Below are 26,401 nucleotides of genomic sequence, written 5' to 3'. Positions count from 1 at the left end.
CCAAGGTGCTGAGGCAACAGGGGCCCCTGTAAGGCCCCCTTTGTTTCCTCACTGCAATACTTTTCATGGCGGTCACACCATCATGAAAAGAGCGGCGATGAGGAAACCCCTATTATGCTGGGAGGTGCCGCAGCGGCACCACCAGCATATTAGGGGCATCAGACAACTGCACCACTGCCAGGGCTCATGGATCACAGTTGGCAGCAGCAGTCCCGTGGTGGTCCAACTGCCTCAGTCCTAATGCGGCTGGCGTACCGCCAATCTGGCGGTCCATAGACCGTCACCACAGGGTCAAAAGTCCACTGGACCGACGACCTCTTATTAAGTGCCGAAGTGGACATAGCAAGAAGGGTTGGTTTAGCTCATGGAAAAATTCGATGATGCAGAGAGATTTGTTATAATCTATTTCATTAAATGGGCAGAGACTGAAGCCGGTACAGGATTATGTGGAGTGGCCTCCTTTTATTGCATCTAGAACCTCTTCAGTAGTAAAAGGCCAATAGCTAGACCGATAGCACATGGGAGCTACCGGGAATCTAATGCAGATAAAAACCTTTGTGTGAAGGAGAGGTTGGCGGCGGGGGAGGGGTTGGGGGGCGTTGTCGAATGTACTATGTACGTATCACTGGATAATGATTTTTTTTGCATAATATGCTTTTATTATCTGGTCTCTGGTTGTAAATATTAAGAATACTAAAAAAAACAAAATCTGTGTTTTTTATGTTGCAGTATCATACCATAAATACATCTAACTGAAGTAAAAAAAAAAAAACACAAAAGTCAGTCAGTAGTCACGCACATTCTCCTGCCGCAGCCGCTCCAGTTTCTCTGCAGTGGGTTTCCTTTCTCCAGTCTCTTTCAATTTTGCTTCAAGAGACGACATCCAAAGGATGTCATGGTTTTCTGCCAACGGGTTCACAGCAGCTCCTGAAACTTAAAGCACACATAAGATGCACTTTAAACACAATCAGTTGCAGTACAGTTTGCTGAAATGTCATTTGTGCACTTCTAGATGCATTAAAGATCACATTTCAAAATGCACACTGTCCTGATATGCATGAGCAAAGGCCTGATGCTATGACCAGCCAGAGCAAACCAATGTCTTGACAACAGGTCTTGTTGAGAAAGGTCATAGGATTTGCAGGGTTGCATGGACATAAAACGTCTAGGTACTAAGTGACAGCCATGCAGAGCATGTACACTTTTTTTAAGCTTCACATAAACAAATAAAAATAAGTACAGCGAGTACATATTCTGAATTTCTTTTTTCACCAATGAATGCCCTTCAGCCCACTTTGTAACATCATCTTCTCATCAACAGCTTAATGTATACTCTGTAACAGCATCTGACATACTTCTCTGTCATCTTGTAGTAGGTGCTAATTCCTTAACCTAGTCTGTTTTAAAGGGTATGAATGCACAATGAGATTCCATATTATATACTCAAGACCTACGATTTGCCATAAGCTGAAGCCTTCATGAGCGCCTGACTTCTTTGCACAGAGGAACATTCATCATGCACCTGTGCCTTTGGCAATGACCTTGCTATGCAGTAAATGCTTTCATGCAGGAACTCGTTTTCTTCTCATAGATTTGTAAAAATTGACCTTGCCAATCAGGAGTCTTTGCCCTACCCAGCCACCGGAATTGAAAATAAATATTTCGTCCTTATTGATCATTTCTGGTTTAATGTATGGGCGTTATTGTGCCTATGCTAAGAGGTAGCATGAGAGCAGATAAACAATGCCAAGAAATAATTTACCCTAAAATGATTCGTCGGAATTTTCAAGAACAACAACATTTATGCCTTTTGTATTCTTTAACCCCTTCGATGCTGGTGACGGAACCGTTCCGTCATCAGTTACGGCTGAGCTGTGCTGATGACGGAACGGTTCCGTCACGACCCCGCCCTGTTCTGGAATGTCCAGCACAGGGCGCGGCTAACGCGCCGCACGGAAGCGGTTAACATGGAATTATCAGTAATCCTGGAAATTGATTTTCTTTCTTAAATCCTTTTCCCTTTCCTGCATTGCTCTTCCCCATCCTGTCAGGGCCCGACTTTTGTTTTTTCTTTTAACTTCCTATCTTGGCGGTTACTCCAAAATCCTCATTCCTAGCTATTAAGACTCCCATATTCCTTATACCTTCCTCCCATTGCATTTAGGGAGGGGCAATCCATCGGTCCGCATATTACATTAAATTGATTTTTCATTATTTGGGTTCTCAAAAATAGATTTCTATTCATTCGAATTCCCTGAATCACTATATTTTGAAATAACTCACAGCACTGCTCTCATCAAATCCTCAGATTTACCAGCTTTCATTTGCCTGCTTGTCTACTTTGATCTGCAGCTGTAGGTGAATGGGTGGGCACTGTCCGGAATTTCTGGCGCCAGACAGGGACAAGACCCAAATCAGTAGTCAGCACTTCTTTCTCAACTGGTTACACCCAAGAACCATTATACTGAGAAACTTAGTAGAGGTAAAGACAGGGGAAAATTGTGCCCAAGAATTGGATTATAATACCCTGTGGTAATGTAATCCAAAAAGCATTCTTTGATTTGTAAATTTATTTATTTGGAACAGATCCAAAGAACCAGATGAACCAAAAATACAACAGCCTACGCATGTTTCGCCCGTGGGGCTAAATAGGCCATGGGCTTTTTCAAGGCTGACCGTCACAGAGAAACCCACGTGATATATTGAATTTAAAGTGTGAAAAGCAATAAACCCAAGAATGTAGATAATTGTAATTGGTGACCAAATGATGGGCTATGCCGTTGTGAAGGCATGTGGAAAACCCAGAGAAAGTATGTGAGATAGGAAAATAAGTGAAAAAGGTAGTTAAAGTAAAAGTGAAGCAGAAAGGGAGAGAAATATTGATCACATAAGAAACATGAAGCACAAAGTATTAAGACACTTTCATCAAAAGTTAAAATTAAAAATTTTCAAAACAGATTTGATCGAAAACATACCAATAGAACATACATGAGTCACATGGCATTATTGATCATGTTATCCCATATAGATGAATGCATTTACATAGTTCATATCGGAAGACATACACAGCGAGTCAGAGACACTAATCGCACATTGCAGATCTTATATTTATTATTCATCCCATTAGAAAGGGGAGAGAGAAACACATTCCATATGACATCAGTAATCAATTTATTTCCCAGAAAGAAACCTCCTTTGCACAATTTGTTTTTTCCTTGCCAAGACCTCCATGAGGCCCTAATATTCAGAAATGTGTAGAACACTGGAAATTTAGAGCGCAAACTTACCCAAGGTCTTGTTCAGGTCATATGACCAAATCAAAGAATAAAAGGTTGGGCATTATAAGAAATGTTCACATTATGGGGTCTTATGCTATTGAGGTACAAATTAGGTTGACCTGTATTAACCATCTCTGAATGAGACCGGGTATTTCGAAAAATAGCACAGAGGAAAATGCGGAGTTTGCGTCTCTAAAACTGTGAATCAAGGACAGCTACACAATGTGTGAGCTGGGCAGCAGAGCTCTAGTAAATATATAAAGGAAAGATGCATGCTAATTGAAGGGTAAACTGCTATATAAAGTCTCCACTAAATTAGAGTAAAGTTGATCACTGCGCATGCTTGTTCTGAAAACAGGAAAGAATATCCAAAGAAATAAATATACAAATTAAAGAATGCATTTTGGATTACATTACCACAGGATATTATAATTGAATTCTTGGGCACAATTTTCCCCCGTCTTTGCCTCTACTTTGATCTGCGATGGGTGGCTGAATTTTTATGGTTGATGATCTTTTTACATCACCCCTGAGCCACTGGATACACCATGTACAGGATGGGATTATTGGGAGTGCCAGAAAAGACCTCTGAAAATGTATGAAAAGAGGCCTTAAAAGTGCCCTCAGGTGCAGCTATCACATAATGTATGCTCAGCTTCTGGTTATGTAGGGGGAAGCAGCTATTATGCCTGGCTACACCGCAGTCAAGAAGTTGGAGCAGCTGGAGCCCGCGAGAGCCCTGGCCCGTGGAAGTCTTTTGGTAGCGCTTCTTAGAGCCTCACAGTTTTTAGAAGCGCTTCTATGTTGGCCTAAAATGCTGATCTATTTTCTTTAACTTGAAAGCAAGCCTACTTTATTTATAATTTTATACGAATAACATAAAAGTACAACTGTCACCAGCACAGCTGGATTAACACGAAAGTTACAGCTTTCATGTTAACATAATTATAAATTTGCAATTCTTTTTCGTAGTCATCCATTTGCTTTATGAGCAGGAAAGTAAACCTGGCTCCAGCTCTGATCTGCATGCCGAAAATGCAACTCAAATACTAGAAACACAACAGAGTTCTCTAGGTCTGCACAAGGTCAGTCAGACAGAGCTGCACAGTCATGATGTCATGGTCCGGTGCAGAGCAGCCTCAACGTCCCTGGAAAAGTAGGGTCAAAGTTCATACTCTGCAGTACGGTAAAAATGACCGCTCAAGATACACTATGAAATGATTTTTCAAGCTCTCGAGAGGTCACAGCCTATTTCTCCTCCTTCCCTTCCATTTTCCTAGGACCATTTGTTAACCGCTGATGGTTAGGTAACTAGTACTGTGAGTCAGAACGTTCACTAGTTGCAGTCTGGTTGCAGCAATAGAGCCAATCAGCTTGGGAGATTTTAACACCAAGGTCCGCGCCCCATGCCACACGCGCACGGTCAGTGGAAATGGATGTAGCCGCCAGCGAGAGGGCGTAAAGTTTGGTCACCAACTTCCGAGGGGAGGAGGACGAATATAGGAAATCAAGAGCGGGCATTGAGGGAGGAGGCTGGGGGAACGCGGGGTGTAGCTCCCAATAGATTACCCGGAGCTGATAGAGTAAAGTGTCCATGGGACCGGAATCGTCAGCAAGCGAAAAGAATGTGTTCCCTGGGTAGAGATCCACCACTGTAGTCTACCCCAGACAGGTGGCGTGTTTAACCGTACCGTAGGGCTGGAGAGGGGGGAAGCCGGATGCCGAACGACCGGCATCGTATTCGCTGAAAGCATGGGAGCAGCGGAAAAATGGCGAAGTCCCTCCCAGGCCCAGTGCAAGGTCTCAACCATGTCTATTTCAGTTCGTGGGACTTTGGCTAGGGCAAACAGGGCAGTGGTGAGTGGCCACGTGGCTGCAAGATCTGCCTCGACCACAACGAGCGGCTGGAAAGGAGTGGGGTGAAGCCAAAAATGAAAAAAACTGGCCTGAGCACACAGTGCGTACAGTTTAAAAAGTTAGGGGCGCCAAGGCCTCTGCATGACTTCGGAAGGGTGAGTGTGTCGTACGCAATCCTGGACTGCTTGCCAGCCCAATGAGCAAGATGATCAACGAGTGGATCCTACGAAAAAAGTAGGCAGTAAGGGGAACAGGTACGTTCAGGAATAAGTATAAAGATTTCAAGAGCACTACCATCTTGGCAATAGCTATTTGACTGGCTAACGACAGAGGCAGCCGGCTCCACAGGGGAATCTTGGACTCAAGCCAGTCCACCGGGTGACCGAAACTAGCCCTCCAAAGCTCGTCCACGTCCCTCCTCAGCCAGACGCCTAAATAGCAAGTGGGGCCAGACGTCCACACGAAGTGGAAGTCCAGGGTGAAGGACGTGGTGGCGTCAGTGAGAGGGAAAAGGACTGACTTGTTCCAGTTCACCTGTATGCCTGAGTAGCCTCCAAACTGTATGATATCGTGCACCAGAGGACTAAGATTATCCTGGGGGTTGCGGCCATATACGGGGACGTCGTCTGCGTACATGGAAACCAAGAGGGCGCGGGCTGAAAATCCGATGCCCCTCTGAGTGTGATGTTGTCGAAGTCTAGCCGCCAGCGGTTCCATCGCAATGGCGAAGAACATAAGTGAGAGCGGGCACCCCTGATGGGTGCCACGCCCGATGGGGATGCGATCAGATATTTGGCCATTGATCCGGAGAGGGCAGTGGGAAGGGTGTACAATAGTAAGATTTTGCGTATGAAAACTGGACTGAAGCTGAGACATGGAAGGAGGGAGAAAAGAGAAGGCCATTCAAGGGTATCGAAGGCCTGGTGGCGTCAAGCAGGGCAGCCACTGCAAGGAGCGCTGCGTCAATTTGGTGTAGAACGGAAAAGATTGTCCGAAGATTGTGGGAGGTCGCGCGGCCAGGAATGAAACCGGACTGATCCGGGCAAGCAATGATCGTCATGAGAAGCAGAAGATGCGAAGCGAGCAATTTAGTGAAGATTTTGGTGTCCGTATTAATGAGGGACAGAGGGTGATAGGAATCTCGAGGTTTGTCCGGTTTGAGAAGAAGAGTCAACATAGCCTCGTGGAGCGAAGGTGGGAATTGACTATCCTCGAAGGATTCATTATACATGGCGGCCAGGTGCGGTACCAAAAGCAGGGTGAAGGCCTAGAAAGAAACGGGCAAGCCGTCTAGACCGGGGGTCTTGTCACCAGGCATTCCATTAATAGCAACAAGTATTTCTTCTTTGGATAAGGGCTCGTCAAGGAATTCCTGATGATCGTTTTCAAGCCAGAGTAGCTCAAGGGTATCAAAAGACCTCGCGGGGGAGGGAGTGGAGGGGGGGGAGAAGGTTGAATACCGCAGTGTACAATTGCGTGTAAAAGTCTGTGAATCGCGCCTTAATTTCTACAGGAGAAGTGGTCCAAGCTGGGCCACCACCCTGAAGAGTCGTAATGTATGATGCGGGGCGGGCGAAGAAGATTGGCCAGGGTCTTGCCCTGTCGATCGCCATCGCCAAAGCAGCGTGCCCGGGCTTCCCTGCCAATGATGGAAACCACTCTATTGACTTCCTCGGCAAATTGAGTGTTTCCCGCAGAGTCTAGCGAGTGTATTGGAGCTGGGGTCAAGAGTGTGGGAGGAATCCAAAGATTTAATTTCTGATTTCAGTTTCTCGAGAGTGCTGTGAATGGAGCGTAAGACTCCGGACTGTTTAAAGATACATTCTCCACGAATAACGACTTTGAAACCCTCCCAAAGTGTTAAGGGAGAGTCAACAGAACACTCGTTAAGTTCAAAGTAGTTAGTGACTGCGGTCTGGATCTCGTCACAGAAGACAGAATCTCGCAGCTCGCTAGAGGGGAGCCGCCAGGAGAAAGTGCGACAGGGGGATACGGAGGCGAAGCTGGACCGGCGCATGATCTGAAAGAGTGTGCGCCATGCAGAGTTAAGCCAGGAGAAGACATCTGGAGATGTAATCCAGACAGGACCAACAACGGCGAGTGCCAGTGACGCAAGTGCCCTCGCGAGCCTCAGGGCGCATGTGACGCCAAGCGTCGTAAAGGGAGTTCTCAGTGAGAATGGAGCTCAGGAGAGCTGCGGCGCGCGGGTGAGGAGCATAGGGCCAGAGCGGTCCAAGACGGTGGAAAGTGTGACATTAAAGTCCTCCCCCACCCCCCAGAGGAGCGAAGTAGGGCGAAGGGATGAAATGTGGTGCCATACCTGCATAAAGAAATCTGGGTCATACAATGCAGCAATCGTCAGAGGTTGGGCCTGGAGTAAGCCGTGGAGGATGAGAAAGCGCCCAGAGGGGTCAGTGATTACCTGGGAAGTTTGCCAAGGAAGTCCTCTGCGTATAAGGATAGATACTCCCGCGAGTAGTTGGAGTAGAAAGAGGAGTGCGATTCTCCCCAGTGCCGGGAAAGGAGTCTGGAGGCAGATGCAGGGAGCAGGTGGGTCTCCTGGAGCAGACAGATGTCTACCTTGTGCCAAAGGAGATGTGCGTGTACTAGTCTAGCCTTACAGTGGTCATTGAGATCGCGTATGTTCCATGTCCAAAATGTAGTGTCTGTCATACAGTCAAGTGGTGGGAAGTGGTAACCTGGGGTGCGGTGAGAATGACCAGGTGTGTGTGATAGTGCAAAGCAACAGGGAAAGAGATAGGCAGTGCAACAACATAAGAGGTGCCAAAGCGCAACCAAGAACTTGCTGTGGCAGACAGCTGGGCTTCGGATGTGAACCACAAGCCCCTAACACAGGATGAGAGTTGACAGGTGTTGTGCACAGAGACAAGGCATTAGGAGAGCGCGTAAAGCGGTGCAATATGGCATAATAAACCAATATTGGAACGGTGTCGTAAGACATGCAATAGAACAACAAAATGCATAATAACAAAATCAAATACGCCTCAGAGGGAGGACGCAAACCCCCCCCCAAAAAAAAACACCCCACTCCCACACCAACACCCAAACAGGTTGAGAAACCACCCACACCCGCCCCAGGGAACCCCAACTGGGAAGGGGAAAGTCAATGTCCGAGGTGGGAATCATCCCGCGGAGGCATGGCGATGCTCGGCATACACCCCTACCGGCGAGGCAGGGTGGCCAAGCCAGCAGTAATAGCAGATAACAGTGTAGATAGAGTCTCACATAGGAACATTAGTGTCTGGCCACCGAGCGTTACATTAGGGTGCATGCCATCTCAGAGCCGTGAGGTGTGGATTGAGCCAGGTGAGATTGGCAGACAGGAAACCATGGTGGAAAACAACTTACAAACAGTGCCACGGGAGGAGATAGAGTCAGTCATTGTCACTTAGGTCGCCAGTAGCAGATTCTTGAGAGTTGGCAGGAGTGGAACGATGAGTATGGTCAAGCTTCTTAGCAAAGACAAGAGCGGCCTTCGGATCCAGTAAGATGAGTCTTGGAGCCCTGCCTGACACGTAACTTAGCTGGATATGCCAGAGAGTATGAGACCTTGTGCTTCTGGAGAAAGCGTTTTGCAGGCAGGAACTCGCGGCGGGCAGCCTGTACCGCTAGGGTGTGGTCCGGGTAAAAGGACAAGGAGTTTCCTTGGTGGCGAATCTCACCTTTTTCCCTGGCTGCCCGGAGGATTGATTCACGGTCCCGAAAATTGAGGATTTTAGCGATTATCGGGAGAGCTGGCAATCCGGGGCCTGGGCGATGGCCGAGGGAGCAGTGAGCTCTCTCCACAATGAAGACCAGAGAAAGGACGTCACCAAACAGTTCACGCACCAGTTGCTCCACGAAATCCTCTATTCGTGAAATGTTGGAGGATCCAGGCACCCCTGTAATACAAAGATTGCTCCTGCAGGAGCGCGATTCCAAGTCCTCGTTTTGCTTGTGTATCAGTTCCAGGATTTTGTCCATTTGATGGAGTTTTTGACGATCCTGGGTGGCGACGTCTTCAACGTCAGAGACCCTCGACATGCAGCAGGCGATTGTCGTGCGAGACCACCTGAGATTTGACCACATCCTGGCGCGAAGACAGCTGGTCCTGCAGGGCAGCTATGCCAGAGACAGCGGATTTGACCTCCAACATGATGGCCTTGAGGTCATCCTCCTGGGAAGTGGCCATCTCCGCGGGGGTAGTGGAATCACCCCCGTCCGCGACCGTGTCATCCTGGCGTGTCTGGCGGCGCTGGTCAAAAGTGAGCCTAGGCTGCTTGGGGTCAGCCTTCCCCAAGTCAGGCACCGGCTGTGAGAAGAGTGGGCGGGGAGCACGACTGGATGGCAGGGTGGCAGTGCCCAAAGCAGCAAAAACGTCTATCAAGTTAAGGAAGACATGGTTCAGTGGGCAGCGTCTGGGAGGTGTTGAGAGTCAGGGAGCAATGTCAGGTTGAGTAGTCTCCCGCCACCGGAAGGCACCAGCAGGGACCCCCGGACAATCAGGCAAAAACTGTGAAGAGGTGCGCCACCACATCGGCAGGTCCAGCCGGAAGAGGCGAATCGTTAGCAGGTCTTCTTGCCACCTGGTGGTGGCGACCACCATGGCAGCAGTTCAGGTATGGCGCTCGGGTGGAAGGTAGTAGCGGAGGGCATGCAACCTACCACACGGGGCCAGAAACCACGGGGCCAAAGGGTGATGCAGCATAGGTGGAATGGGGTACTGAAACGGGGGCCCCAGTGATGTAGCGCATGCTCCCTCAATCCAGCCGTGACGGCCCTCCGCAACACTTGCACCCACCCCAGACAGCAGCGTACCATCGTCAGGAAGGTTTAAGCAGGTTCTGGATGAGACGAGGAGATCAGTCAGGTGGAGCCGCGGCATGCAGTGGCCCCTGGTGATGTCTGGTAGATATCGACGCTGTGCCAGGATGTGGACCGAGGCAGGCTTCGATGAGGCTCCAGGCAATAAGCACCGCGCAGGCAAGTTTGCAGTGCCTGGGGCGGTTGGGAGGCCACGCCGGGCTGAAGTTGCGTCCAGGAAGGGAGGCGGGCAAAATAGGGGGCCGGGCTCACCGTACACGGACGGCCGGTAAGGGAGTCCGCACCCAGACCGCGAAGGGCTGAGAGGCACGGTGCTGGGAGTCGGGCGGCAGTGGGAAGTCGCGGGGGCGCGACGCCTACGTCGCCCGGCCTGGGTGATGTAGAAGCGGTCTTGGCGGGCACCGGTTCGCGAACAAGCGGCACCCGCACAGAGAGTCAGGAAAAGGCCGTGCGGTACGGCACGAGAGCCCCCAAACCCCACCACCGAGAGCCACCAGCAGACATTGCACTCACCAGCACCCTCCAACCGCGAGGGGGAACAGGTCCCGGGTCAGCTCCCCGGGCACAGCAGAGCAAAGGCATCTCGGCCCAGGAGTGGCGAGGAAGGTCGCAGAGGATATCCGGCAGCGCCCCAGGACGACGTGAGTGTAGATATGCCGGAGCCAGGCAGTTTAGGAGCTGTTATCTACAGGATGTTGGCAGATGTAGAGCTCGACTGGCAGAGCCCACTTAAAGTGCGGCCATCTTGCAGCCAGCTAAGCCATGCGCCCACATGTAAACAATCTTTAATTTAGGAGCTTATCAATCTATACCGGATATTATGTTGTTTAGTGCTACGAACATTTTAGGACAAGGTTGTTTATGGTTTCCAGGTCAATATTTCTTTACCACCAGTTTTCTTTAAGTGGCTTGCACGGTACAAAAATGCAATTATATTCATAGCAACCAAAGAATTAACAGAGATGTACTTCTTCACAAATTTCCATCATCATTCTGGTAAGGATGCGTGGATGACAACTTCTGGTGAGTCTCTCAAATGGTTGCAAACACCACTCAGTTTTTAGGTCTCAGCGCATGCGCGGATTCGCCTTGGCGAGACTATTGTTGTGGGTTTAGTGAGCGAAGGGAGACAAACCATGTGCACGCACGGACAGGCGATGTGCACGCGCATGGTGTCTCCTCTCTGCCTCATACGCTCCTACCGCGCGCTCACACTACAAGGCAGACACGCGCTTGTTGAATCCCCCTTTCACTTTAAAGCGCAGTGCTCAAATAAACACGCTGCTGTTTGCGTTTCGGTCGCGCTTGTTTTTTTTCTCTCCCTTCATCATTTCGAGGCGTTCTGCCCTGCGAGGGAAGCCGCCCGCATGCCCCGAGCTCCAGTGGTCGCCTCTACCTCCGGCGCCACCTGCATCCTGCTCCTATTGACACCCCCGCTCCAGCAGATTCAAGTGACACAGGCGCAGTGTTCGCCGCCTGCAGCCTAGTCACCGGCACAGCCTGCGAGTGGAGCTATGCATGGCAGCGTGCAGAGCCTGGCACCATGCAGGACAGGGGCAGCCCCAGCCGGGCGCAGAGCAGTGGGGCAGAGCACCACCTGCGTCTGAGGCTTCGCTGCTGACCTGGATCCTGAGGATGTCAGCCACGTCCAAGGGGACGCCTTCTTCCCCAGCAGAGGAGCAAGCCTCCAAGACCAAGGTGAAGGAGCAGATAAAAACCATTGTGGATTACCTGGAGCTGGTGCTGGGCGACTTGAAGGCCCAAGTGCCACAAAATAATTCAGTTTATATTATGTGGTGTATAAAAGAGGACTAGAGTCATCATACACGTTTAGATATCGTAGTAAATGAACCTTGAATAATCTGCTATTCAAATACACAGACGTAGAAGCCTTAAACACCCGAGCAATGATGTCCGCCCACAAAAATACCTCACCGCCGGTGTTAGTGTGAGAGACAGACGTAGCCTTCACATTACCGAAGACTGGGAGTGGCATCTGTTATTGAGTTCCTCTTTTACGGAAATAACCCCGGTTAGGTGGGTCGGGTAACGATGGAATACTTTTCTTTTCTAAAAACTCGCATTGCTTTCTGTGACACATGCACCTGTCGGCAGGTGCGGTTGTAGTTGCAGGGCAATTAACACACGAAAATCCTTTGGTATCCGCTACCCCTTTCCTGTAAATGCAATTTAAGGTGCATGTCCATGCCAAGTTTGGTGTCTACACTAGCCACATTTTTGTGTTGGAAGCTCAGATGCTCATTCCTGCCCTACCCCCGCAACCTCCATGCAAAATCACCCACATAACCCGGTATTTGTAAAGCGCAAACTAATCACCCCTAAGGGTTTGAAGGCGCTGAGGGGCCAATAAAAGGACATTGAAATTTTTTGCCTCTATATTTCCGGGCTGGCTAGTATCAAGCGTATTCAAGGATTTAAATAAAAATGTTTGTATTGCACCTGTCTTAGGTGTGTGCATGTTTATCTGGCTCTTGGGTGGTGGCTATGTTCTTGGTCTGCTGGAGCTGAAAGTTGGTCCCAGTTACATTAAGCGCTGTATGGGTTCATTCATTAATACTTCAAAGTGTTAATTTAGAGAAAGCAGAAGTACAGTGTGCAGTACAATTTGAGAACAGGATATCCATATTCTTATTCTCTCCACAAATTAATTGTATGATATAATTACTTGACACAGCGTACACGCAGATTTGAATATATTAAGTCACTGAAGTGTAATCTGTGGACCAGCAGTGGGCAGAGATGACAACTGGTGGTCACCCAATGAGAAATTGTAATGTTATTAAAGTATTTCCTTCTACATAAGTTACACCCACGTGAATTCAGTTAGGAGAATGAGTAATGATGGGGACATGAATGGAAGTGCCGACAGATTAGGGTATGCATTTAGTTCTCGTGTAGCCTGGCTCCAAATTAAAAGATTAGCAACAGATGAAAGGAGAGCTTTGGCATAGCTGATAGGGCTCACCTTTGGGACGGGTTAGCGTTCCCAGTTGCTTTTGGTGGTGCTATACAGCACCAACGTATTTCACTGATTTGTGCATGTTTAGAACATATGCAGGTGCCTGTGAAATGATGGAGGTTCCATTTGCATTTCTTTTTTATCCACTGAGCGAAGATGGTGTACGCCAGTTAGATCAGTAAAGCGGGTGGTGTAGTTAAAGCATGGGGGGGGGACGAGTAACAGAGGAGTCAAGTGGAAAGAAGCTGATAGATGGTGGGGAAGTACAACTCGGAGAAGATGCTGTGACTGAGGAAGACCGCAACATGGAAGGGAAGGTCGGGAGAAAGAAACACTTGGATAAGAGAGAGAGAAGCACAGGGTGGAGGACTGGGAGAGAAGGATTTGGATATGAGAGAGAGAGCGCGCAACAGGGGATGTGGTGAGAACCACACAATAGGCAGCTGGAAAACACATGCACTTTTGTAGTGTGCTTCAGAAAACAAAAAAAGTTCCCTAAAAGTGAGTAATGGGAGGATGCTGTCGTGTGGCGGCTTTCCGTGGTCCCGGGCGCCGCAGTGTACATGCAGACATCGGGACACTCACTTCCGGCCGGAAGTGGTGTCCCGGTCTAGTCCTCCACCACAGACATTGGGATACTCACTTCCGGCCGGAAGTGGTGTCCCGTTCCAGTCCTTCACCGCAACGAGCACTTCCGGGCCAGCACATTTAAAAGTGCGTGAAGCCGCCGGATCTGTGCTTCTAATCCTACCTGACAGACGCGCTGGAGCCCAGCAGACGCCGCGGGTTTCTTCAGGTCACGGTAACGCTGCCATTCCTCACGCGTTACGTGACTGCTTCCGTCTGTGCCTTTGATGTCAGCCGCGCAGGAGCGCAGCTGATTACTCACTCACTAAGCAGCTGCAAAGGCACGCTGCTACTTTCCAGCCTAAGTTTGTTTTGTTGGCAGTGGCGCAGGAGCGTTACTGCCCGTTTGTAGTACGAAATGCAGGTGCACTTTGCCTCCTGGTTCCTCTGTTGTTTTGCCCGAGGCGCAGGAGCGCTTAACATACTTTTCTTTGGACATACCTTTGCCTTGACGGTGGCGCAGGAGCGCTACTGCTTGGCTCCTACACGCAGAAAGCGCAGGAGCATTGTTCATTCGGGCCGCGCTATAGCGCTTACCCTGGAGTTCTTGTTCTTGCCTACTTTTCAGCGCAGAAGCGCTTTTCTTTAAGTTCTTTTGGTTCTTTGGTGATCCTGGCGCAGAAGTGCCTCTTTCTTAGTTTCCTTTGCCACGGACGTGAGGCTCCTGGACGACACTGCACTGGCCTCTTCCTTAAAGACAACCGTACAACAATTGGTGGTGAGTGTCAGAAACAGGGGCTCCTGTCTGCATGTGTCTTGTGGGGTGTTGTCCAGCACGCACGTAGTACCTAGCCCTAATCTGTTTCTTGTTCCCTCAGCTGTGCCAAGACCCGTCCCAACGTCCCTACCACCAAAACGCCACTTCCGTGGTTCCTTTTGGCCCCCATCCCTGGATCCATCTCATCCTTGTCGGGCGTTATTCCCCGCGGGGGTTTGTTGGGATCAGGGGCGGTGGTTTCTGTCGTCTCTGCGGGATTGCCTCACAAGCCCAGGTGAGTCTTGTGGGGTACTTGACAGATGCAATCAAAGAGGCTATGCTTCAGTAGAGGTATAGACACAAGATGGACAAGGCAAGCTATCAAATAAGAAACGAGCAAACAAGAGTGACATTAATGTCAACCAATGATGCGCAATAAACAGTCTGGCAAGCTGACAACAAGTATTTTCCAACCAGACAGCTTGAGTTGTCGTATAGGCTCAAACTAAATATATTTTTAAAAAAGTCAAACTTTTTTGGGGTTTTAACTAGGGGCTGCTTTAGATATTTGGCTGGACTTATGTAATAAAAAAAAAAAATGAAAAGTACATACATATATACTTAAATAGAGGGGCTTTGGCTGTTCATTCATTTGTCCATTGAATTATCATTCACATTTTTCACTCACCAACTATAGCCCAATACAGCATACAGTACCTTACCCCAGCTCTCTATCGCGCCAGGACACTCCAGAGTAACAGTGCGCGTTACAAATGCATTATAACATAACTTATAACATAACAGTATTGGATAAGCACACTTCAGCTGTTGGCTCTGTCAAAGTGTGAGTGACAGCATATACCAATGCCATTTATTTATGTGTTTACAATGTCAATATCTTAAACTCTTGCAAATGTGAGACCTATTGCATTACAAATGCTTGTGTGACCTGTCATAGAAATGGTCGGCTTTTGTGCATATACAGTTTGTAAAATAGCGTGTTTAATGGGATAATACTGCAGTTTGCTTGCCTAGGCCCACAACTGTGAAACAGCCTTGCCACCCCAATGACAAGAAAATATAAAAAGATCTCACAGCTCTTTTGTTTATTTTGTGCCACTGAAATGTGAATGGCTGTCACGGACACACAAGTCACCACAGGGTTCTCAGATAGGCAACTGCAATTTTTGTGCGCATTGCTCATCGGAGCATGTAAGCAGAGGCATGGACTTTGGCCCATAATTTCATGGTGATCCCGTGTTGGGATTCACCTTTTTGCATCCCATATGTCTTTGCATCTGTGCTTTAGCTGCGGACAGAGCACACTTTTTCCTTAGTGTGTCCCACCAGGAGCTCACAGCTTGCAGGTTTTTCTGAGGACTTGTTTGGACCAGTTCTTTCTTGCTGGATGCACCCCCAACACACAGAGGGGGTGATGCAACACATTAAGGGAAAGAAGCTCCTCGAATATTGGAGAACAAGGGATGTAGTAATTCCAGTTTAGGAAAAAAATAATTTGTGAAGTATAACTGAGCCAAAGTAGCGTCACATTGAAAAAACATTGAAAATGAGTGCAAGAGTAAGAGCGCTATCCTCAATATGCTTGGACAGGAGTCAAGACTAGTAGGAGCTATATTCATGCCTCGCCCAATTCAGAGAAAGAGAGGCAGCTATGGGGTAGTGTAGTTACCACAGACGGCGCACACTCTTTAAAAATGATTTTATTTATGCTAGGGGTCAGTTCTTTTTCATGCACAGTGCACACAGCAAACTGAATTACTTGCAGGCACTTACATGGCAAAGCCAGTACACTTGAAGCGCATACTCGACCGACGCAACGAGAGTGAAGGAGTCTGTGACGTATTGCATGGCAGAGTACAGGCAGGGTGGCTTAATTCCATTCAAAGCACCAAACGCTTTAAAATTAACGGCCGGCCAGGTTCGAGTCTAGGCATTGGCTCAACATCCTGTGATTGTGAGCAAATCACCTAATCGCATGTTACTTAAACAAAACTAAAAAATACAAATGAATGTAACAAATGTGTCGCTGTGCCTAAATAATTATAAAATAATAATACAATGCTGTAAGAGAAAAAAAAATGCTCATTGGAAACCAAATACAGGGCATGCCATGAGAAGCATCTCCCACCTCCCTCACCCTACTGTTGATGCAACTGTGAAAGAAAGTTTCGCAGTCGTGCCTCAGACAGCGAGGAATCTTCCCTCTGAACAGTCCCATGCTCAGGCTAGAGAATCACTTTAAAAGATGCTGAACTCTGCTAAGCTGCTGGACTTGGGGTCAAGGGGGTCGGCTCTAGGAAGCACTTATTTGTATTTTATTTTTAAAGTTCTTTTGTTAAAGTCGCCCTTCTTCCCAGGTCTAATAAAAACGGGTGCTGTTAGAAATAATTCAACAAACCACAGAAAAGCTGTGCTTGAAGAATAAGTAAACAAAATGCCCTTTTACTGACATTGTCTGTTAACAGTGGGCATAGGAATGAAAAAGATTTGTTTGCTTACAAGATGTCACAGAAAGAATTGCTCATACAATGTTGCAGACAGCTGTGTCACTGGAGCGCCCCCAATTTCCTTAATCTGTTCTCAATGCCCAGTAATGCTGAAAGAACGAAGATAATCTGGGAGAGAACAAAAAGTGGAAGACAAAGAGATGAGCCAGATGCTGCCCTCTGGTTCGCTCCACCGAGCCCTGGTCTGCTCAAGGGACTGCTGTATGTCTTTAGGGTCTACTGGGACACTGCCCATGATATCTGTTGATTGCTGACTGCCACAAGCTACGAGAGGGGAAAGCAACGAGAGGGGAAGGAGAACTACAAGCCCCAGATTGCCCAGAAATGCTTATACGGTAGGGAGGCTCAGCAGCGGGCCGGTGGGACACTTCTTTAGGAACTCATCTGCCGTCAGAATGCGTCTGGAAGCGCGATATAAACAATTGTTTTTACTAATGTAGCAGACACAAAAGGTTTGTTTCTCATTAGACGCCGCTGGCAGGCGCTTTGGGAAAAATTAGTTGAGCCAGCCTCCAAACTGCTCCAGAATGCAGAGGAGCGGGACTGCCAGGACACTGAGAGGGGGAGAGAGAGGGAGGGAGGGAGGGTGAGGCGTGGGAGGGCAAGGCTGAGCTTGGGAAGAGAGAGCTGGAGCCTGGGAGATTGGGTGGGATGAAGGGAAAAAGGAACGGAACTGGTGATGGAATCGACGCAGGATAAGGTGAGGTGAAATCCAGGAGGGACAGATGAGTCCAGGAAGGTGGAGGCTGGGGTGCATGCAGAGGAGCAGGGCTGCCAGAACCCTGAGAGGGGGAAGGAGGGGAAGCGTGGGAGGGCAAGGCTGAGGTTGGGAAGAGAGAGCTGCAGCCTGGGAGATGGGGTGGGATGAAGGGAAGCAGAGGAATGGAACTGGTGATGGAATCGGCGCAGGATAAGGTGCAGTGAAATCCAGGAGGGACAGATGAGCCCAGGAAAGTGGAGGCTGGGGTGCGCATAAGAGCGCACAATGGAGGGAAGAAAAAAGTGCTTGTGTCACTCCGCGAGTAAACGATCCCGTCCCGGTGGGCGGGACCAAGAGCGCACACGTGCACATCATCTTCTGTCCCTCCGTGTGCACATCTGGAATCCGTATTGATTCCAAAACACCCTTGAATGGCGAAAGCAGCGCATGCGTGATGCTAACGCCAGGCAAGACCTAAACAAGCATTGGCATTGCCAATAGGTCTCGCTTGGGGACCTTATAAGTATTTAGTTTTGCAGCACAATATCCTTGTTGCATAATCGGATATTGTGCTGCAAAACTAAATACTTACTGTTGCTATGTCTTCTTTCCTTATTGTTGTTTGTGTAAGGGGTGTTTTCATTTCTGCCAACATATTTCCTTCCCTGTTCGTGTTTGTGTGAGGGGCGTTTTTCACTGCTGTTAACTCTTCCTTCCATATTCCCTTTGTGTGAAGGCGTTTTCACTGCTTCTAACTCTTCCTTCCCTATTCTGTTTGTGTAAGGAGGTTTTTCGCTGCTTGTAACTCTTCTTTCTCTATTCTGTTTGAGTTAGGGGCGTTTTTAGAGATGCTAACTCTTCCTATCCCGTTCTTGTTTGTGTGAGGGGTATTTTCTCTGTGGCTAACTCTTCTTTCCTTATTCGTGTTTGTGTGAAGTATGTTTTCACTGCTGCCGACTCCTCTTTCCCTGTTTGTGTGAGGGGCGTTTTACCTGCTGGCGCCCAACATGTCCCTCCCTATCCTTTGTGTGTGGTGGTTCACTGCTGCCCCCATGAGAGCCCCTGCTCGGTGTGTGTGGGTAGTTTCCAGTTCTGCTTCCCACCGGTGCTTACTCTCTCTTGCTGCTGTTCTGTCCCGCCATTGAGTGCGAGGGGAGCTCGCGCCTCTGGTCCCTGGGTTGAGCCTATTGCATCGATCTGCGTCGCGCGCCAGTGCAGATGGCGGTTACAGCAGCATGCATCTTCAACAAACAAGCTCCACTGCGGGCAGGTAGTATTTAAAACCAGGAGCCCGAGTGTAGTTCCAGGACGGCCAGAATCCGAGCTTGTTAATGGCCTTTTATTAACGACTAGTGCGTAGTTGGAGGGCTGTGTTAATTAGGAAACCCTGCATTTCACAGTCTGCTAATTGGAATGTCAGGGTCATCAATGCCGGGAGGGAGAGTGTGTCGGAGACGTGGGAGCGAGAGAGGCAGTGAGTGGATTCGTACAAACATCATGGCACGACAAATCAGTGTGCATGTGTGCACGAGAGTGAGTGGGTTTTCATGAGAGGGGGTGGGCGAGCTTGCCTCCGAGAGAGTACAAAGGTTATGGGACGGGAATTAACTAATGAAGTGCACATGTGTATATGTGCGAGATAAAGGAAAAGTTAGCGTGTTTGTGAGAGAAGTTGTTCTGTGCACGTGAGAGATATAAGATGAATGAACTTTAGAAAAAAAAGAATTTAGGTGTAGCGGTATGAAGAGGAAGTAGGACAGGCAAAGAGAGAGGATGTGAAAAGGTAGAGGAAGGAAGAACAAATGGAGAGGAATCGGAGAAAGGGAGCCAAGGGGGTGCGAGGGATGAGGGAACACGGCCTGGGGGAAGCTGGCTGGGGAGGGGGAGGAGAAATGCAAGGAAGGCTGTGTGCGGCGTAATTAGGGGAGGAGAAGCCGAGAAGCCGCAGAGCGCACGCTGGGCGAAGCCCTTTGATGTGCTCTGCGGCAAATGGAGGGAGGCTGATGCGCGTTAATGTTTGAACACGTGGTTCACATGAACTGCAGGAAAACGCCATGAAAACGCCAGCAAAAAGCTGGTGGTTTCATGATGTTTTCGCCGCTTGAATTCTCGCTCCGCTCGATGCGCATGCGCGCATCGATAGGTCGCGAGACCTAAAAAGGAGGGGGAAAGAAGAATTCACCAGTAGCATGGAAGCATTTTTAAAGGACATTGGAAAGAACAAATACAAAGTTCATGGGTGGGCTGTAAGCCCACAAGTAGATGCAACAGGTCTCGAAGCTCGACCTAATGAATACAGTCTGGATGATAAATTTCTGACAACACAAGTGCAGGAGTACCAGAAATCTTACTGATTAAGTGCCTAATGTCAATTTAGATATTTGTCATTCATTCAGAAAAGCAAACGGAAGATTCGTATTTGCTCTCTAAATTGTATAATCGGCAAAAGGAGAAATACCTGAAATCCCACTGCATCAGGGTTAAGAAATAAGAGTAAAGGCAACCATTGCTTGCTATAGGACTATTATACGTTTATTTTAGCAAGGAGGGGTGTAAGGTCGGAGAAATTACATCTGAGCTAGGCTGTAATCATTTCACTCATGAAGTATATACTGTAGCAATGCTGATCTTAAACGTTAACTAATTTATGAATCGGATGACATTCAATGAAACGGACTTCTACAGATAAACATGAAGTCAAACTATTTAGAAGTACAGTCAAGACCTAGTTCAACTATTAGATGTACAGGTGATACAGTGAATATGAAGAAACCATGCTGATCAGCTATGTGTACTGAAACCCATGTAAAATCTATGTTGTCACTAGTTTCCTTTTGGTTCCTAAAAAAGAAGACCCATGTAAAGGTCATTTAAAAAAGGAGAATGGACTATACCTGATTGTTTTTCCTTTCTCTTCCTGCTCTTCGCAAATTTCAGTTCATTTGCTTTCCTTTTTCTGGGCAATTCATTATTCAACGTCCCACTGGATTTTTCACCGCCAAGCTCCGTGTGCTTCTGTGTAACTGTTCCTCTTTTTGGAGCTGGTTGGAAGGCACTTTCTCCCTTTTCTGGTGCCTGTTTTTGGCCTCCTCCAAAGAAGTCGAGTCCAGCCAAATCCTGTGCCTGATCAACTTCATTGCGTACAGGTTTTACCACCTGCAATCAAACATGGTTACAACCTCAAATGACTGAAACCACCTTTCCCCACACATGCACAGAGGAACATTGTAAATATAATTAAGCAATAACTTTTACAGAGTACAATAGATATTGAAGAAGAGAAGACAAACAAAAAACTGCATTGAAAATACAAGAGCCTGCAGTAGTTGTGTACCACAAGCCTACTTCAACGTATCTCAATTCTGGTGAAGTGAGGCAGGTTAAAGAAAGTTTGGTCCACAGTTTATCAACAAATTTAAAAAAAAGACTATTTTGAGAGTCCAAGGAGTAAGTAAGCCATTACAGCAGTTTCCTTGATACAATAGTGATGTTGAAGGTTGCAGCTTTTAAGGCACAAAATACATATTGCAGTTGCTTCACATGCCAGAATATGGCTACTGGTTGTTTAACCCATTTACCGCAGCGATTATTTCGCCGCAGTGCGGGCGTTCCATGGAGTGGGCGGGGCTGAGTCGGCCGTTCGCAGCACCAGGGAGGTAGTGTTCACGACGGCCAATGGCCGACGGGAGCGCAGAAGGGGTTAACAACGCCATGGAGCATACGGAACAAGATGCTATATTTACTGCTCAAGTCTTGCAAAGCGAAACTGAAATGGAAGAATATCCCCATCGTTCTGAATGCACGGCCACCTACTACTTAATGGAAAATGGGATACCAACCAAAGGACGCGTATGTGCTGAATTGCTGTGAGAAGGAGCAAAGTGATCTGGCTTTGGAAAACTAAATGAAGGATTTAACAGACCGCAACAATAAATGGACACGAACTTCAGTACTCTGCTTCAACTACAGCCTGATTGCAATTTTCTCCACTTTCAAATGCATCTCCAAGGCGCTACATAATTAACAAAGAATGATACAGCCATATGATTTGTCATACACCAGCTAAAAAGTATTTAATCTTCTAACAAGATATAATTTGAAATAAAGTCTGCCTTAGACGCTGCCTAAAATACCAACTATTTAAGATCCAAGTATTACAAATTGGAAAGTAATGAATTTACAGTACAGAATTGTTTTTACCAACCTCTTAAAATGACCAAATGGGTGGTGATAAAAAGTAATAAATGAATCAACACATGTCTGTGGGAGCATTGTATCTTCAGTTTGCTATGAAACATGAAGGCGTAACAGGACAGAAAATTAGGAAAAAGGGAGTTCCAATGCCAGGGAAAGCAGCCCTTGGGGTACTTGTGGCAAACCCATCAATACACTAGCAGATGACATTTGCACACATTACTGTTTCTGTGCTGTAAAACAGTATTTTGCTGCAAATGTAATGGTCCTTTCAATTGAAAATGTGCTGTGGGTATTGGTACTGTGCTACCTCACCATACATACGCCACACTATGCCACTCCATTCAAAGACAGTCCGTGCCACTCCACTCGTCGCCCCTCTAAGACACGCTACTACACATCAGTCACTCCACGACACAACACTTCACTCCAATCTACCCCGCTTCACTATGCTACAATCTACCCTAAACTAATCTACTCCAATCTACGGTGCTCTAATCAATCTAACCCAATCAACCCCACCCCACTTGAATCTACCTCAAACTAACCCACTGTACTCCAATCTACCCAGTATACTCCAAAACAGTCCACCCCATTGGAATGTGCTCCAATCCAACACACTCCACTCCAATCTACCCCAATCCACTCTAGTCTACTCCAATCCAATGTATCCCAATCCACTCCAGTCTACCCGAGTCCAATTTACCCCAATATATTCGAGTCTACCCCATCCAATTTACACCACTCCACTCCAATCTACCTCACTCCAATCTAACCTGCTCCACTTCACTCAAATCTCCCCAACTCCAATCTACCCCACCCTAATCTAACCCACTTCAATCTACTGCACTCTACCCCAATCTACCCCCTCAACTTCAATACATTCCTATCCACTCCCCTATTACCCAATCAACCCCACTCCAATCCACCCCACTCAATCTAACCCAATTAACCCCAAACTACTCCAATCTACCCCAATGTACCCCGCTCTACTCCAATCTACCCAGTCGACACCACTCCACTGCAATCTACCCCAATCCAACACATCCAACTCCAGTTTATCTCAGTCCAATTTACCCTAATCCACTTCAGTCTACCACCGTCCACTCCACTCGTGCACACCTGTCCAATTTACCCCACACCACTCGAAACCCCACTCCAATCTAACCAAACCTACCTCCACTCCAATGTACTCCACTCCACTTTACCTCAGTCCAAGTTACCACACTCCAAACACCACAGCAATCTATCCAAATCCACCCCACCCCAGTCCACCCCACCCCACCACTGGAATCTACTGCAACCTAAGCCACTGCAACCTAAGCCACTACAGAACCTAAGCCACTACAGAACCTAAGCCACTCCAGAACCTAAGCCACTCCCCAACCTAAGCCACTCCCCAACCTAAGCCACTCCCCAACCTAAGCCACTCCCCAACCTAAGCCACTCCCCAACCTAAGCCACCCCACTCAAACCTAACCCACATCACTCAAACCTAACCCACATCACTCAAACCTAACCCACATCACTCAAACCTAACCCACATCACTCAAACCTAATCCACTCCAATCCCATCCATCCCAATCTACTGCACTCCATTCAAATCTACCCCGCGTAGTTCCAATCTACCCAGTCTACCCCACTTTACTCTAATCTACTCCGATCTCCACACTGCAATGTAGCCCAATCCACACGACTCCACTCCAATCTACATCCCCCAATCTACCGCAGTTTTCCACAATCCGTTCCAATATATCCCACTTCACTCTAAACTCCTCTGCAATGTATCCAACTCCTCTACACTCCAATCTACCCCACTCCACTTATATCTACCTCACTCCAATCTACCCCAGTGTACCCCACTCCACTCTACCCCACTTCACATTTCCCCACTCCATTCCAATTGACCCCACTTCACTCTAAACTCCTCTGCAATTTATCTAACTCCTTTACACTCCAATCTCCCCACTACACTCCAATCTACCCCAGTGCACCCCACTCCAGTCTCCCCCATTCCAATTTACTGCACTCCAGGCAGCTCCACTCCAGTCTATCCCACTCAACTCTGATCTACCCCATTCCACTCTACCCCACTCCACTGTAATCTATCCAACTCCTCTTCACTCCAGTCTACCCCACTTCACTCCATCCCACTCCAATCCACTCTACTCTACTCTACTTTACTCTACCCCACTTGACACCACTGCACTCTATCCAACTCCCTCCTCTCCAATCTACCATACTCCAATTCGGTCCACCCCACATCACCACATCCCAATCTAAGCTATGCCACCACACTTCAATCTACCCCTCCCCAATCCACACCACTCTAGTTCACCCCACTCTAGTCACCCAATCTATCCCACTCCACCCTAATCTACTCCACTGGACTCCAATCTACCACACTCCACCCTTCCCTAATCTATCTCAGTTCAACCTCGGCTCCACTTCAATCTGCCCTGCTCACTCAACCCAAACTTACCCCACTACAATCCTTTCAATTACCCCACTCCATTCCACTATACTCAATCTACTCCACTTCACTCTAATCACAAGCCACTCAAATCTCCCTCACTTCAGTTCAATTTAACCCAGTCCACCCCAATACACCCAACTCTATCCCACACCAAATCATCCCCACTACACCCTAAACTACCCTAATCTACCCCGCTCTATTCCATTCTACCCAACTATAATCCACCCAATCCACCCCACTCTACCACTCCAATCTAACCCACTCCAATCCACCCCACTCCACTCCACTCTTCCCCAATCTAGCCCACTCAAGTTTAATCTACCCCAATATATCCCACTCCGCTCTACACCTATTCCACTCCAGTCTACCACACTATCTATCCCAATCTCCTCTGCTCCAGTCTACCACAATCTACTGCACTCCACCCCAAGCTACCATGCTAATCTACTTAAATACTGCACGCCAATCTACCCTACTCCACCCCACTCTTTCCCCAATCTAGCCCATTCCAGTTCAATCTACCCAATATATTCCGCTCCACTCCACACCCACCCCACTCCAATCTACCCCACTCCAATCTATCCCACTCCACCCAAATTCCATCTACCCCAGTCCACCCCAATTTAATCTACCCCAATTCAATCTACCTTGCTAATCTTCCCAACTACCCCACGCCTATCTACCCCACGCCAAACTACTCCAATCCACCAGGCTCAAATCCACCAGGCTCAAATCTGCTCCACGCTGTGCCACTAGCTTTTAGCCATGCTGAACAGCAGCCACAATGGTGTACAACATGGCTAAAACATCTTGCTAAAGCCAGTAGCTCTAACATAGGCAAGATTATTGGCTTTGCCAGTGCTTGTTAATAGTGGGAACTCGAGCCAAAGGTATTGGAGCGTGTTACTGGAGCACCAGTTACCTTAAACAAGGTTATATTAAATTATTATGGGGAGATTAGGTGATTTGGCCAGAATCATTGGACACTGATGGCCGCAAAGAGTTGAACCTGGTTTTCCAGTTCCTAAAATCGGCAGGTCTGGCCGTAACACCAAATCCTGGGTAGAGGAAGGATGGCAGGCAGAAGCCAGCTCTGCTTGTTAAGGACTCATGGTTCCAGCAGGACCTCAAGCTGTGCCACAGCCAGGCTACAGGCTCGAGCTTTCAGTGGCTCGCCCATCTCTAGTCCCAATATCTATAGGTAGTTAATGAGTTGGTTTGTCACTATGTGAACTTCTGGGTCACCTGGGAAAATGTAGCTGGGCCTATGGTGCAGACTAAAAGCTATAATTACTGAACTAGATCTTCTAGGAAAACGTAACTTGAGCTCAAGTGTTTTCATGCAGAAGCTTAAGATTGGTAATGAGGCCCACTGAACAGCTACAATGTTTGATATCCAGTGGTTTCAACCAAGGCTATGTCAAAGCTTTACAGCATTTAAATAGTTATAATTTCCAGTGCTGGAGATTATTGGCCTCAAATAGCTTTTTCAGTGTCCCTGTACATTCTATTCTGCTCATTCCGCAATTTCCACATATTGAATAAACATATATACTGTTGAACCTGGGTGTGTCCCAAATGTACCAGTGTATCCCAGGGCTGAGTATAAAGCACTAACTTACTTAAGTGTTTGGAATTAGAATTTACAATTTGGAGACAAGCGCAGCCCTGGAAAAGACAATTTCTACAAGAAACCACCAGCCTTAAAGTGTACTTCGAGTGGAGGTCTAGGGCACCACATGGATATTAGAGCACTGGTTCCGTACAACAATATTGCCTTTTAACTTGCATTGGTGCAGCTGTCCAGCACAGCTCATCAGTTACCAATTTTGGATCCAATTACAAAGGGCAGCACAATTTGACTACTCTGCACAGTGGAATTGTGGATCATTACTCATATCAGTCATCTGGAAACAGAAAGCTACTAGAGAAATAACACATAATATCAAACAAACCAAGTATCCACATCTTTAATTTTGATGTGACTAATACTGCAGAATGTGAAGGCAACGCCTGCTAATGTATGGTCGGGCCACAATATCACAGATAATTATGTGCACTGATTTAGTCTACGGTCGTTTGATGACATATTATAGGAATGGCGTGTAATTGTTAACCTTTCAACCTGTCGTAGTTGCCTTGGGAGAAAACAGAAAAGACTGTAAATGTCTGAAAATGCATACTGATGTACACTAATATGCTTTGCAGTCGCAAATAAAGAGTTTAAAAAAAAAAAATCT

At 47.5% G+C, this 26,401-nt stretch overlaps 1 protein-coding gene across 2 annotated transcripts in view; it reads right to left on the bottom strand.

The window, feature by feature from the left end:
* DDX52 (DExD-box helicase 52) overlaps positions 1-26,401 on the bottom strand; it is a 114,738-nt gene that overhangs the window by 76,663 nt on the left and 11,674 nt on the right. The window contains exons 2-3 of one of the 2 annotated variants that reach the window (XM_078679772.1): positions 20,386-20,647; positions 800-933 (exon numbers count right to left, since the gene is read on the bottom strand). In XM_078679772.1, coding sequence (XP_078535898.1) covers positions 800-933; positions 20,386-20,647 — 396 coding nt within the window. The remainder of the gene's footprint in view (positions 1-799; positions 934-20,385; positions 20,648-26,401) is intronic. The other variant, XM_078679773.1, reaches the window with a different exon arrangement.

The sequence above is a fragment of the Lissotriton helveticus genome, chromosome 3_1 (genome assembly GCF_964261635.1).
Source record: "Lissotriton helveticus chromosome 3_1, aLisHel1.1, whole genome shotgun sequence".
Taxonomy (NCBI): domain Eukaryota; kingdom Metazoa; phylum Chordata; class Amphibia; order Caudata; family Salamandridae; genus Lissotriton; species Lissotriton helveticus.
This window is presented reverse-complemented; position numbering and strand designations above follow the sequence as displayed.